The 14,791-nt window shown below is 36.3% G+C and overlaps 2 protein-coding genes and 1 long non-coding RNA gene across 3 annotated transcripts in view; 2 read left to right on the forward strand and 1 right to left on the reverse strand.

The window, feature by feature from the left end:
• The window catches only part of LOC106169603 (fermitin family homolog 2), a 36,268-nt gene extending 32,724 nt beyond the window's left edge, over positions 1-3,544 (forward strand). Inside the window, exons 10-12 of the mRNA XM_013549106.3 lie at positions 314-529; positions 765-911; positions 1,157-3,544. Of these exons, the coding sequence (XP_013404560.1) occupies positions 314-529; positions 765-911; positions 1,157-1,447 (654 nt within the window). The 3' untranslated portion in view covers positions 1,448-3,544. The remainder of the gene's footprint in view (positions 1-313; positions 530-764; positions 912-1,156) is intronic.
• A 44-nt stretch (positions 3,545-3,588) lies between these two features.
• On the reverse strand, positions 3,589-8,394 carry LOC106169604 (uncharacterized). Its single transcript, XM_013549107.2, has 5 exons — positions 6,669-8,394; positions 5,216-5,278; positions 4,681-4,874; positions 4,118-4,289; positions 3,589-3,866 (listed from the first exon to the last, which is right to left on the reverse strand). The coding sequence occupies exons 1-5, from the start codon at positions 6,763-6,765 to the stop codon at positions 3,742-3,744; spliced, it is 651 nt and encodes a 216-aa protein (XP_013404561.2). The 5' UTR covers positions 6,766-8,394; the 3' UTR covers positions 3,589-3,741.
• LOC112041953 (uncharacterized) lies at positions 6,364-9,150 on the forward strand. The gene is made up of 2 exons (XR_002886396.2): positions 6,364-6,620; positions 8,959-9,150. It is a non-coding gene; the product is annotated as an uncharacterized LOC112041953 (long non-coding RNA).
• Positions 9,151-14,791: the final 5,641 nt, after the last annotated feature.

Genomic DNA, 14,791 nt, shown 5'->3' on the forward strand with positions numbered 1-14,791 from the left:
AATTATTTTAAATTCTTTACCTTAAAATGATGCATGAAGAAAGATTACACAAACAAATATTTCACGTTCTTTACATAAATCCTTTTTACAAACATAGAGAGAGCCCATACATATGCCCTCAATGAAATGAATATTGAGTGCAACACAAATTTTCTTGAAATGTTCTTGCTCTACTCAAAGAAAAAAAAAACATTGTTAAGAGCTTGTGACTTTTTTATGATGGAAATTTTAACTCTGTAAATTAACTAACATGTGAAACCCTAAACTAAAAAATATGTATAAACATATATTTAATTTTTAATTCCCCTTCCAGGAAGACCAGTATGCCAAATGGATGGCAGCATTCAAACTGGCCTCGAAAGGCAAAACTATGGCAGATTCTACATATGAGACAGAAGTCCAGTCCATCCAAGCCTTTTTAAGTATGCAGCGTCCAGCCCCTGCACCTGCGGTCAACCCAAACCAGCTAGACATAAACCCAGAAGACTATGTGGCACCAAGATTCTTTAAAAAGTTCAAAACAAAACAGGTAGATAAGGAAATTTAAATTGAATAGCCAGTTATTCAGCATTTCTTTTCTACACTATAGTAATGTAGTTATATTTTATAACTTTTATACTTAAAGATGTGTGAACAGAGCATGTTGAATTTGAGTGCATGAGAAAGTTGGGAAACTTCTATTTTGCTTCGTATACAAATTGTTAAGTGAGAATGACGATGACGAAATGTCATGAGGTAAGATTTCCTTGTTTTTTTTATTCCAGCTCGTGCAGAGAATAGTTGACAGTCATGCAAATGTGCGGGATATGACATTGACAGAAGCCAAGCTCAACTTTATCAAGGCATGGCAGGCCCTGCCTGAGTTTGGCATCACCTACTTCCTTGTCAAGTTCAGAAATAACAGGAAAGAGGTAGGAGATGATGCATTTTTTTTTAAATAAATAAATAAATATATTTATTTATTAATGTGAAGAAAATGATGTGGGTGTGGTTGAAAAGGGATCAAATTTGTAAAGTTGTTTTTTAAAACTCTGTTTAAGTAAAAGAAAATGAAAAAAACTGTATAATTAATACTTAGTTGGTATTGTTGCCTTCAATTTGGATGTTATTCAGATGTGAACTGCTTTCTGACAGAATACATTTTTGTCTTCTTCAGGAGCTTGTTGGTATTGCTCACAACAGAATCATGAAGATGGACCTCAGCAACGGAGATTGCTTGAAGACGTGGCGGTACAGTACAATGAAAGCATGGAACGTAAATTGGGAAGTCCGCGAGGTGCTTGTGCAATTTGAGGAAGAAGAAGTGGCCTTCAAGTCACCATATGCAGACTGTAAAATTATACATGAATTCATAGGAGGATACATTTTCTTATCCATGCGATCTAGTGACAAAAATCAGACATTGGACCAGGAAATGTTTTTCAAGCTCACTGGTGGTTGGTCTTGAGGATCTTCCCTGACAAAGACTGCTAAACAAGTTTGTGTCCTTCTAAATGTAAATTGATCAGTTGGCTGCCAAACATTTCTCAATTTTACTGTATCTTAAGTTTGGGATCGCTATGTATTTTCCATGGGGAATGAAAGAAAATAAAAAAGGTGATTTCACATGTAATAGAAGTTCATATACACTTTTAGTCTTTGCCAAAGCTGTCAGTGCAGTCTTCGGTCAAATGAACATTGAAGTAAAAACAGTCTTAGAAAGTTATGGACAGGCAGCAAAGATACAATTACAGACAATGTAAATAAACCCTTCACTGAAAAAAGAGATGCTTGGAATGGAACATTATAAGTGATATTGAACAGTTGTACACTTTATGTTAAAAATTAAATGATATTCCAGGAGTATTATTCCTGATGGAACCGACAGATAGAATGGCTGCTGGAGATTGGATGTAGTCTTATGCTTGCAATTCTGTATTTGCAGTATCCTTGGTGTAGCTGAATTTTCATACGTATGTGAATGGCCTTTCTGGTTACCCTCATTATTTGTACATATGCAACAATGTAGCAGGTAACTGTTTCAAACTACTTTACTGAAGATGGTATGTAAAGAGAAGCTTACAACTAACAAAAGCCACAATTGTTAAAATGCTGCTTTCATATAATATACTTGTTTTTCTTTGTTCACCATGGTAGACAAGTTTATGATATTTAGGATGGATATGGAAGAGGGAAATTCAGACCATTTGCTGGTTTGTTTATAAGATACAAAGTAAGAAAAAAGCAGGTTGAGTCGGATTCTTGACAGTTTTCATGTTATGTGTAAAAATTTTAACTGATAGCTCTTATTTATTTGATTGACATAAAGACATATAAGTCCAAAGGGGAAGTGAAAAGAATTAGTTGATCCTCCCTGCACTTGAGTGGTGTGTGACTTGTTTCCCTTTTGTTACATTACTGTGCAGGTTATTGTTATGAATTATGCAGTTTGTTACTTTTTAGAAGGAGAAAAAATGGAGAAAAAAAAGACATGGTGCTCACCAGAATAGGAGCTGTATAGTGTAAATTCCTAGAAACTGGATTCAAATTTTATATTATTTTTATAAATAATGTTATTAGGTCATGCCAGTGTGCCAATTGAAACACACTGGTATGTTACCTTCAGTTTGTCCACATAGATTACTTATCAAAAAAAGTCCCAACTAATCTTTAGCCCTCCCATATATACATACATTAAAGGGATACATATAAAAAAGGTTAGTTCTCTTAGAACTTGTAGACATTGTCATTAAGGTATTACTAGAAAGTGCAGACTGTCGAAGGACTTTAACACCCATCAATTTTTCCAAACATAAAGTAAGTAAATATATTTTAGAATTACTTCAGCATGTTACTGATGATACTATCATTTATGCATTTCTAATTATTTATATCATTATGAAAATATTATTACATTGATTTTCATTATTGATCATTGATAGGAAAGTACTCGTTTGTACTGAAAAAAATGAAAAGGGAGTTAGATTTCCCTTTTTACCATTGCTATTTTATTTCTTCTGTGGCAGAGTGTTTATAGATAAGGGATTAATAAAATGCTTTGTCAGGTCACAGTACAAGTTTTGGTGTAAAATGTGAGCCTTTTTGTGCAAAGCATCAACTTATGTGACCCAAACCACTTATTTGATGTAACGATCTGAAATTAACAACTTCCGTCTATTTATTAAGTGAATACTGCCTATATTAGTGCCTTGGCTTTAAATTATGCCATGTTTATGCATTTAAGCCTGATTTCTCTCTCTCTCTCTCTCTTTCTTTGAAAGGGATATAAAAGGATACTTTAATTATTTTATAGCAATCCTTACGTTGTACTGCATTTGTTATTTGGTATACACATTATTTGACAAAATCACCAACCAGCAAGAATGGTGTCTTATAGTAGAACTGATGTGTGATGTGTTGTCTCACATTTATCACTCATAACAATTATTATCATTACTATTATTAGTATTATTTTATATTGAATTTTTTGGGAATGTACATATATTTGAAGTTCTTTTTGAAACCTGTACAGCTATCAAAATAAAAATAATAATCTGACAATTGACTCCTTGTATATTAATTTTCATTTTTGTTCTGATATATATATATATATATATATATATATATATATATATATATATATATATATACTACCGCCCGTTATAAGCTTTTGTACGTAAATCTTGTGGGACGGATTGCAGTAGAGCGTATGACAAAATGGATGTGTTAGTTGTGATGATAAGCGCGCAATGGAATTCCACGTTATTTTAGATCGATGATGGCTCCCATAGTCTCTCCCAAGGCTTCTTTCTCAGCCTCTGACATCTCACGAACTTCTAATTTTCCATCCCTGACATTAGCACCAGGGGCATATTTATTGATAGCGCCTGGAATAGTAAAATTTAATGTGTTTCTCAATAGAATTTGTACGCAAAACCACTAAACTTTGATGTCTGGTACTTCTAAAAAGAACAAACAAAAAAGGAATCAAACGTAATAAAGGCAAAATAACATTTATCTAGCACTTTGTACCTTATATTGGCGTAATTTTGGAAAATATCACGATTGATTTAAGGTGTAGAAATTATTATTATTAATCAAATTACTTATTATACTTATTTGTTCTTTAAAAACTCACCTTGAACAAACTTATTTGGCGAAGCTTTTGCTGAAATCTTTCTCTTCAAACAGCAGCAGCAGGCAATGATCAACACTACGAATGCCAGCGGAATCGCGGTGGAAATCGTTGGTATCACCACCTCTTGTACCATATCCTTAGTCTTGGCGCGCATTTCAATTTCTTCGACAACCTGTACCAAGTGAAGAATTTCGACACCATCATACCACATAATCTGCTCACAATCACTTTCTTTTGAGCATTTTGTGCAGTCCAAATTGAGATATTCATTGGTATGAAGTTCAAAGTAAAAGTCAAGTAATTGCTATATTTGGCGTGGCTAACTTTAGCCAGTCAAATTATTACAAGGGAGCCAAGGACTAATTCGTTACCAATATACATTATGATCACGAAGTCCATTACATCTCGTTTTTTACTGTAGGGGCGAGGTGTTAAATTTACCAAATTACGAATTACATATCTTGTCAACAAAACAAACAAGTATCTAACACCCTTTTAAAACACAGAGATACAGCGCTTACAAACAGTAAATTTCCTTACAAACCGCAAGATGTCCGTCTTACATTGTAATCGGGAACATTAGGTTTGTTCCCTTGCTTGTCCTGTTTTGGAGTGGTCCAGTCTACCTTCCAGCTTTCATCATCAACGACCCATCCCCCTGATGCACGCTTACGTCTGCTATTTGTTTTGTGCACGAAGTCTGACTGACTGGCATCAACCTCTCTTTTAAGAATAATGTGGTCTTGGTTTTCAATATCTAAACAAATGATAACATATCATTTGCATATTTTATTTTTCTTAATTTTCACCCCCTTCTCTCTCTCTCTCTCACTCTCTCTCTCTCTCTCTCTCTCTCTCTCTCACACACACACACACACACACACGCATCAAAAAAGAAAATGTACGAACATTCTTCATAATGCAGATCTTATTTGTTTTGTACATAAACAGTAAGATTTACCTGTATATGAATAAATCAAAAATTATACAAGACCCATACAACTTTATATGACGAATGCAGTTAGATAAGTAGCATAACACAAAAATAAAATGCCATTATTATTTTAATGAGAGAAATTTTACAAAACGGCTACCAACCTTGAACAGCAAAATTCTCCTCGTGATGAATTTCTATCGAAATTTTTGCACCATAGGTTAAACCTGCAACTCAAAGCAGGAATGTGTGCGATATATTTAATGTCATTAATAAACTCCAAAGGCAATCAATGAATGAATGGTGTAATATTTATCATTTCATTGCCAGTTTTTGATATTTAAAACTCACCTGAGAAACCGAGAAAAGCAATGAAAAAGATTATTGCTTTCAACTTCATTTTTGTTTTGTTACCATGGACTTGAATCATCAGTGTTGTTGATGTCATTACGTCATAAAATATCATTGTTTACCTTGTCATGTCGTCAAATCCGATTGTTTACATCATCACGTCATAACTAAAACTGATAACGTCATGTCAATGTTAAAGAAATGACGTCATAAAGTAGCACTGTTTAATGCGTCATAGTGCTAACGCAATACGTCACAGAATAATTGTCACCATCATCACGTCATAAATCAATTGATTAACTCAAGTAAATAACCTCATGCCATCATAATATGTAAAAAAAGTTAGCAAGTATTAAAGGCTATTAGGGCATCGAATCACGTCACAGAGAGTAATTGTTTGCGTCATCACATCCTTCAATGTAAATGTTTTAACATTTACATTAAAACGTTTGAGCGATTTCAATTTCGAGACTGTGCCGAAAAGTCTAAAAGCGGCTCTCGGCGACTTCTACTTTATACAAAAGTAGTCACTAAGTAATGGAAATTGCTGAAACAAAGAAGCCCGTGTCTCATAAGGCGCGTCGAAATACTGTGATAAATAGCAAACATCTGGAAAATAATAAAACTCTGTTCATTAGCTTGTTTTAGCGATGTTGTTTACAAGTTGCAGTAAAATATGACCCCAAATCGTGTAAAATTTTAAAGTATGACGGGCTGGATCCAGTAATCGTAGCAACAAAACTGTCTCCGTGCCAAAAGTATGATTTTAATAAGAATAAGATATTTGCTCTTATTATGTATCAGTATTGCAAAAGTATGCACTTTCAATGTTGCTGAATTATGCCTAGATTCTATGTAAATTTGTGTACACTGTCAACCACTATGCGTATGAATAATAAAGTAGTACTCAGCGCTTTTTTCAGACCCTTTAACATAGCTTCACGTCTTGGTTATTCAATTATCAAGGTCATCCCGTCTTATGGCGGCATTCTGCTAAATATATCAGGTAATATTACCATATAACAGGTACTGACAAGTGAAAATTTGGGTCATGCCCTACTTTTTCATGTAAACAAAAAATGTTCACAAAATATGTATATCGTTTCACAAAACTTTCGTACTGTGCACCAGTGCCACTTAATTTTGCTTCGTTGGATGGATGCAATGTAGATATTTATATTCGAGAACGGCATAAATACGCAAGTTTCAACACCATAGGTAAGATAAAGTAAGATTACACTTCATGGGGTACTGGCTTACTGTTACCTGGATTCTGTTCCTGCATTTTCTTTATGAACTGTTCAGACGATGTTTTAGCGTTGTGCAAGGGGGCGTTTGGGCCATTTCTGGTGTAAGGGCACATAAACGGCGAGTGAAAAATGGAGAATGTTATGATCTTTCAGCACACCGTATGACGATTCTATGGCGCCACCAGATGTTTTACCACTGGTTGTCCATACCAGAGAATTTTGTTGGTCTCCATGAAGGTTTTACCCATCCTGAGGTCATTCTCAAAGACAATGTTTCATTGTATTGTTTAACGGCAACAACAGCGGTATTTGTTGAAACCCCGGAAGACGTCGATATATATGACCCAGATACAGACCCCTTCTTGTATCATGCTCAGCTGAAATATGCTAAAAGAATAATTGTAATGCCAATATTATCCATGGTACGAGTTGCTGAGAAAATAGGAGATCTCAAGTATAAAGTGATGTTTCTGACGAATATTGGTCGCTGTGGATCCACTTTTTTAGGCCAAATATTGCAGGCCGTTCCTGGTCTCATTACTTTTGCTGAACCGGACACATTAACCAACCTTGTTTATTTAAAACCAAAGATATCTGAAGAATTGTATGATAAAATTTTAGTTGCCATGATACGCGTATTATGCAAGCCAATGCAAAGAAAAGTATCCATGATTGCTATCAAACCACGTAACTGCGCCGTCGAGCATGTTTACAAGATTTTTAAATATTTCCCGGACATTTCTCACATGTTCCTGTATAGACAAGGATTGGACACGATAAAATCATATGTACGTTGCTTCTGTGGACCGTCTCTTCCTCGGTTTTTGTATACGGTTCAATTGAACACGGTACTACGCTTCCTCTTCCCAGCTTTTGCCAAGTGGCACCCCAGTCACCATGTTTATTCTGGAGACCAGAAATACCGGTGGGCAAATGAAGAAAAGTTCTGGTCGTCTGTAACTCCATTCGGCCTCTACTGCGTATTCTGGATTGAGCATTGTTCCAATTATGTGTCTCATGTTGAAAGGGGAGTGCCCATAGTTGCTCTTTGCTATGAAGATTTAATTTCTAATTTTGATGCTGCATGTGACGCAATGGCCGAATATTTGGACTTACCAAGATACTTAAAAGTTCTTAGTGCTGGGGCTCTATGCGTCGATTCTCAGAGAGGGTCGCCTTTAAGTCGAGCATCTGTTAAAAGTAAGGTACAACAAGGATTACAGTGGGACAAGGTTACTGATGAAGCACGGCACGATATTGATTTTGTTTCTGACAAATTAAGTTGGCCCCGGGTTTGGGAAAAGCGCTATCTTCCCAATACCTTGCTTCATTGACTGGATTCTATGCTTTTATATATACAAGACTGAAAGAGGTATCTAAGTCGAATGTAAAGTTAAATGTCAGAGAAGGAGAAAATATCACATATTTTAAAGATATGAATTACTAGAATAGTAAGTAAACTTCACTTTAATGTTGAAACTATGACATTTTATGAGCTAGCAAATCATCTGAAATTCTCATCTCTGGCTGCAAATTTATAGTCCAGACAATCTATGGTTTGATTGGAAAATAATTGCCACATTTTTTACTTTACTTAGGGTATTGTAAGGAAATCTAAGATGGCCACCATTCCTTAAGAATACTTGTGCATGGGTTTCAGTTTAACTGCCAGCAAGACATTATTATATGTAATAAACTTTAGTGTGTTTCTCAGTGTTTATCATATTTCTATTTCCCCTATGATACTATGATATACATCTGCTATGTAACAAGTGTATATCTTTGAGCATTTTGAGAAAAAAAAGATGGCACCCATGTGCTTTAGAAATACTAGTAGAAATACTAGTTTGTGGGGATTTACTTGTTTTCCCAATGCAAATGGCAGTCGCCTCGCGGTTTTCTCATAAAACCCAAGTGAATTCACTTGGTGTACAACAAATTTTTGTCATAGGGATATTAAGGAAGTGAGAAAACACTATCAAACAAAACTAATTTGATAATGAACACATATCTCCCTAGCAGTAATTGAAACTCAATGTACTAGTATTCCTAAGGTTAATGACATCCATCTTGGATTTTGTTAAAATGAACACTTGTTTAATGTTATCCAGCAGATAAACAGACAGAAGAAATAAGGTAACTGAAACCCTCTGGAAAATGGCAGACATCTAGATTTTTCTCAAATACCACAGGATACACACTTGTTATTAACCAAGTATGTATCACAGGGTTAATAATGTTGTGGCAAAGATTGAGGAACAAACTGAATTTAATTGAAATTTTATAATGAACCATATGTTTTTCAGGTAGGCTAGTAATTGAAACTCGAGAACCAGTATTCGTATGGCAATTGGCGGCCATCTTCTCAAAATCCTCAATGGATACACACTTGTTAACCACTAGCAAACTATGAAAGAATTTATGAGGATGTCACAAACAATGTGAAACAAACCAAATTAATTATTTTTATTTTACAATGAACCCTATGGCAAATGACAGCTGTCTTGGATTTTCTCGCTATCCACCAAAGATATATCACAGATATAAAAAGGATGTAAAAAAAATGAGGAAAAAAACTGAATTTTACTTTATTTTTATTGACCCCATGAGTTTCTCTGGCGGTGCACACATCTGGGGCTAGGCGTTGGGCTTATTAGACAGATCTTGGGTCCCTGATGGGCTTCATATGGACTGGCCTATTTCATGGGTCGCTACGTTTACACAATGTACACTGTCTGTTGTTGAGAATGCATATTTGAGCCTATTTGGACTAAATTGGACTGTATGGTATTCTAGATTGGTTGGATTAAAGGTTGCCTATTTTGTGGCCCTTTATCAGAAAAAAAACTTCATTAGCCCAGTTGGACCGTATGGATCCTAAATGGGACCTTTATTTTAGGCCAACTGGGCTTGCTCACATTGGACCCACATGGAGCTCATGGAGGGACCCACATCACAGCCATTATTGCATGTTGACTGGACTTATTCTCAATATAATGGTCCATTTAACTTTTTTTTTAAAGTATGCAGAAGTTTTTTTGTTCAAGTGGAACTTAAGGAACATCAATCTAGCAACCAAAATAAAAATAAAAATAAAAATAAGTACTAGATTTATCTGTTCTCACACAAAAACATGAACGGACTTGATTTTTAACCTTCATTCCTGTCACTAGTGGCACCGTCTCACTTTCTCCAATGGATCTAGATAATTTTTACCAAAGTATTGGAAGCGAGTAGGGTGTCTAACGTCTCAAAAAATGTCCTGAATGTTTATTTAAAATAACTCATAAAAAGCTTGTGGCTACTTTCATGGTGTCGCCGGATTTTTAAAAAATGAAAAACCTTCGTTACCCTTTTGGCGCACGTCACTATTTTTAGTTGTTTGATTTTTAAAATATTTTATCCATTAATAAAATCTTCAATTTAGATTCACCCATTATTACATGTAGCAAGAGAATATACAGGACGCAGTCAAATGTTTAAGAGGAAACATTTTCATAGAAAGTAATTTGCAAAACCTTCGTTAACAGGCATTGTGGAAAAATATACTTCAGGTTAAACACAAAATGCGTCAGTAAAATAAACGTGCATTTCGTAGGCCTACATCTTATACTCCTTTAGTGCAGTCTAATTTTTATTATTATTAATAACATGGGGATATTATCCCCAAAAAGGTTGTTATTTTTAAAACTTCCGATACCAAAACAGGCTTAATCTACTTTACTTCATACCCGTACTAGGCATGAATTTTATTTTTTTCAATGGTTTACTTAAAAAAAGCCACTTTCTTTCTGTCGCTTGTATCACTTTCTTTCTGTCAACAGAGATTTAAAAAAAAAGTAAAATTTGCGACTATATCTTTTACGTCATTTATCACTTTTTTTTTCAAATGGACCTATATGTTGAGAATCATCATCAGTCATCAAGAACGGTTGGGTTGGCGCCGAACCGCCGTGCCTCCCTCGCAAAAACTCTCCACTGGTCACGGTTCTGTGCCATTCTGTCCGCTTGACGCATTGACCCACAGAGATCCGTCAGATCATCAACGCTGTATCGCGTTTAAGGTCTACCACGTCCTCGAGGTCCGTATACTGCCCCCAAAAGTAATGATTTTTTTCATTTGCTGGTCTCTCAGAATGTTGGGAATGAACGAGGGTAATTGAAACCCATGAATCGGTATTGATATAGCAAATGTGTGCAATCTTGTATTTTCCCAAAATACTCTAGCATACTACTTGTAACCCCTTCATACCAAAACGCCTACAATTCAAGAAATAAACAATTTTATACGCATTTTGTGGTATGAATCCTGTCTTGGCAAACATATTAAAGATCACATTCTGATGCTAATTATACAAAAATAAGGTGGCATTTGCCGGTGTCTTTACAATTTAAATGACATTTTACCTCTATTGAATTTAATTTGGAACATAAATTTGGAACATCAGATAAGTTTGGGTCGATAAACAGGGGCGGTTTAAGGCCGTCTTTTGGGTCTTCCGGAAGACGGTCAGATTTTCAAGTTTACATTGACGGGTCTCTAAATTTTTCGGTCGGAAGACGGTCAAAAGTGGAGGGTGGATCAATAAAGATAACTTGGAAGACTGTCAGAAAATATCTCTGGATCCGCCCCTGATAAATGAGAAAATGTGGATATCAACACCTTTTTTCCTGTACAGATACATATTAAACTGGAGGCATTAAAATCTTTTTTATCAACAGTGAATGTCGGTTTTGAATTGCTGAATTAATTATTTCACAGAGAACGTTTTCCTACCGTCAAATTGTCGGCTCTACTCAAGAGCCTTCCTCAGAACAAACTGGTCGTGCGCTGGTGATCAAACGCTGAGATGTTTTCATTAACCAGTTATCCTATGAATGTCCCCTACGGGCCCCCAGGCCCAAGAGGTCATCATAGATGTGGGCCAGCTGGTAGCGTCCCTCGTCCCTATTGAAGTTCTTTAAAGTTCTTATATGTATGGCCTCCTTGACACCTCTGGCGAAGTCTTCGCTTTCCTTGTCTATTATTCTGCGCTGTCCTAATCATTGATGGACGAGGGGCGCTACCAGCTGGCCCACATCTATGATGATCTCTTGGAAAAACTTTGTCTGTGTAATAATTAATTCAGCAATTCATGTATATATACCAGACTGTTGAACTTTTTTTAAGGAAAGTCAGTTTTGTTGATATATTGTTTGTATAACTGTAATATAACTTACTTTTATACAGTGTTTAAACCTTTGTCAGTATGGTATGGGCGTGCCACAGAGGAGGGTATTAATGAATTAGATGGACCTACTGATACATTCAGAAGAATAGTGGGGCTGAATCTTTCCTCTCTTAGAAGCATTTATGCCATTATACAAAAGTGGTTTTCAAAACCGAAAAGGTTGTGAACGATACTGCTCTCCCCGCAAATGAACTTATTTAATTTCTTCCAAGCAAACTTTTAACTCTTATAGGAAACAAATAATCATACTACACTCTGGTATTCTGTTTGAGCAAGGAGCTAAAAATATGATTCCATTAATTAATCTGCAAGATAACATTCGTTTGCCTTTTTGTGAAATGAGAAAGACTTCGACAGCTCCTCTCTCTCTCTCCCTCTCTCCCACACACACACACACACAATCACACGTAATCAGTCTAGTCGAAAGAAAGCCACACATAACGCTCACCTGAAGGTCTGCCGTCGTAGAAGAGGCCTAAACATAAAAAAGCGGCTCCAGGCGACGTCGACCTGAGACAACGTATAAGGTAAAATATTTAGGGCTACCACATCACGTCATGATGTGTATTAGCCCGTCCAGGATGTCTATTATTTCTCTAAGCAACCTGTGGCTACGAAGCATATTTCTAGTTAATTATGAAAATTCTGGCGCATGCCTATAACTTCCATTGAATGGTCGAGCTTGTTAAAAAATAGAGTGGGTATAAACTAAAAGAAGAATCCGTGCTCTAGTGGGTAATAGGTGAAATTGTCGGAGGATGGGTGTAAGGTGACTGTCACAGTTAAGGTCACGAACAGGGATATTTTGGATGCGCTGTAGACATTTGAATTTTTCGCCGATTTTCATCAAGAACACCCATTGAGAAGAAATTTGCAGTGGTACAATCTAAATGTGACATGTGCCTGGGCTTGGGCTGGATTACAGATTTCAAATATTAAAAAAGGTTCTGGAAATTCAATCGAGCACTTGTTGCTGCGATGATGGCAATAGATTAATAATTAGAAATAAGCACAATAATTCTGACCAATGGGAGCACACCAGTGATTTCAGCGTTGAGAATCTTTGCGGTCAATTGGACTCGAGAAGGGCATAAATACGCAAATTTCAGCAGCACAGGTAAGATAAAGTAAGCCTAGACATCATGAGGTACTTGCTTACTGTCACTTGGATTCTGTTCCGGCATTTTCTCTATAAAATGTTCAGACGATGTTTTAGCGTTGTGCAAGGGGGCGTTTGGGCCATTTCTGGTGTAAGGGCACATAAACGGCGAGTGAAAAATGGAGAATGTTATGATCTTTCAGCACACCGTATGACGATTCTGTGGCGCCACCAGATGTTTTACCACTGGTTGTCCATACCAGAGAATTTTGTTGGTCTCCATGAAGGTTTTACCCATCCTGAGGTCATTTTCAAAGACAATGTTTCATTGTATTGTTTAACGGCAACAACAGCGGTATTTGTTGAAACCCCGAAAGACGTCGATATATATGACCCAGATACAGACCCCTTTTTGTATCATGCTCAACTGAAAAATGCTAAGAGAATTATTGTGATGCCAATATCATCCATGGTACGAGTTGCTGAGAAAATAGGAGATCCCAAGTATAAAGTGATGTTTCTGACGAATACTGGTCGCTGTGGATCCACTCTTTTAGGCCAAATATTGCAGGCCGTACCTGGTCTCATTACTTTTGCTGAACCGGACACATTTACCAACCTTGTTTATTTAAAACCAAAGATATCTGAAGAATTGTATGATAAAATTTTAGTTGCCATGATACGCGTATTATGCAAGCCAATGCAAAGAAAAGTATCCATGATTGCTATCAAACCACGTAACTGCGCCGTCGAGCATGTTTACAAGATTTTTAAATATTTCCCGGACATTTCTCACATGTTCCTGTATAGACAAGGATTGGACACGATAAAATCATATGTACGTTGCTTCTGTGGACCGTCTCTTCCTCGGTTTTTGTATACGGTTCAATTAAACACGGTACTACGCTTCCTCTTCCCAGCTTTTGCCAAGTGGCACCCCAGTCACCATGTTTATTCTGGAGACCAGAAATACCGGTGGGCAAATGAAGAAAAGTTCTGGTCGTCTGTAACTCCATTCGGCCTCTACTGCGTATTCTGGATTGAGCATTGTTCCAATTATGTGTCTCATGTTGAAAGGGGAGTGCCCATAGTTGCTCTTTGCTATGAAGATTTAATTTCTAATTTTGATGCTGCATGTGACGCAATGGCCGAATATTTGGACTTACCAAGATACTTAAAAGTTCTTAGTGCTGGGGCACTATGCGTCGATTCTCAGAGAGGGTCGCCTTTAAGTCGAGCATCAGTTAAAAGTCAGACACCACAAGGATTACAGTGGGACAAGGTTACTGATGAAGCACGGCACGATATTGATTTTGTTTGTGACAAATTAAGTTGGCCCCGGGTTTGGGAAAAGCGCTATCTTCCCAATACCTTGCTTCATTGACTGGATTCTGTGCTTTTATATTTACAACACTGACTGATGTAACTAAGTCGAATGTAAAATCAACATGTTAGAGAAGGTGAACATATCACATATATCAAATATAAAAAGTACAGTAAACATCATTTTTATGTTGAGACTAGGACATTTTATGAGCTAGCAAATCATCTTGAATTCTCATCCTGTCTACAAATTGAAGTTGGTGGCCAGTTTGTTCATACCATTGTCTTATTTTTTTTTTTTTTTTTATTTCCTTGACATTTGGTTTGGTTTATTATACATTTTATACATATGGTGGTCGTTAAACCTGCAATGCCTCTAGTCGCTTGAATTTCAAGATGGCCACTGTAACACTCAGCTTTCCCATAATATGCTGTCCTTGTGACAATTATGTTACATTTATCAGTCTTAAATCTCATCTTTATTCA

The sequence above is a fragment of the Lingula anatina genome, chromosome 2, assembly GCF_051362555.1.
Source record: "Lingula anatina isolate TDL-2025a chromosome 2, LinAna3.0, whole genome shotgun sequence".
NCBI classification, from domain to species: domain Eukaryota; kingdom Metazoa; phylum Brachiopoda; class Lingulata; order Lingulida; family Lingulidae; genus Lingula; species Lingula anatina.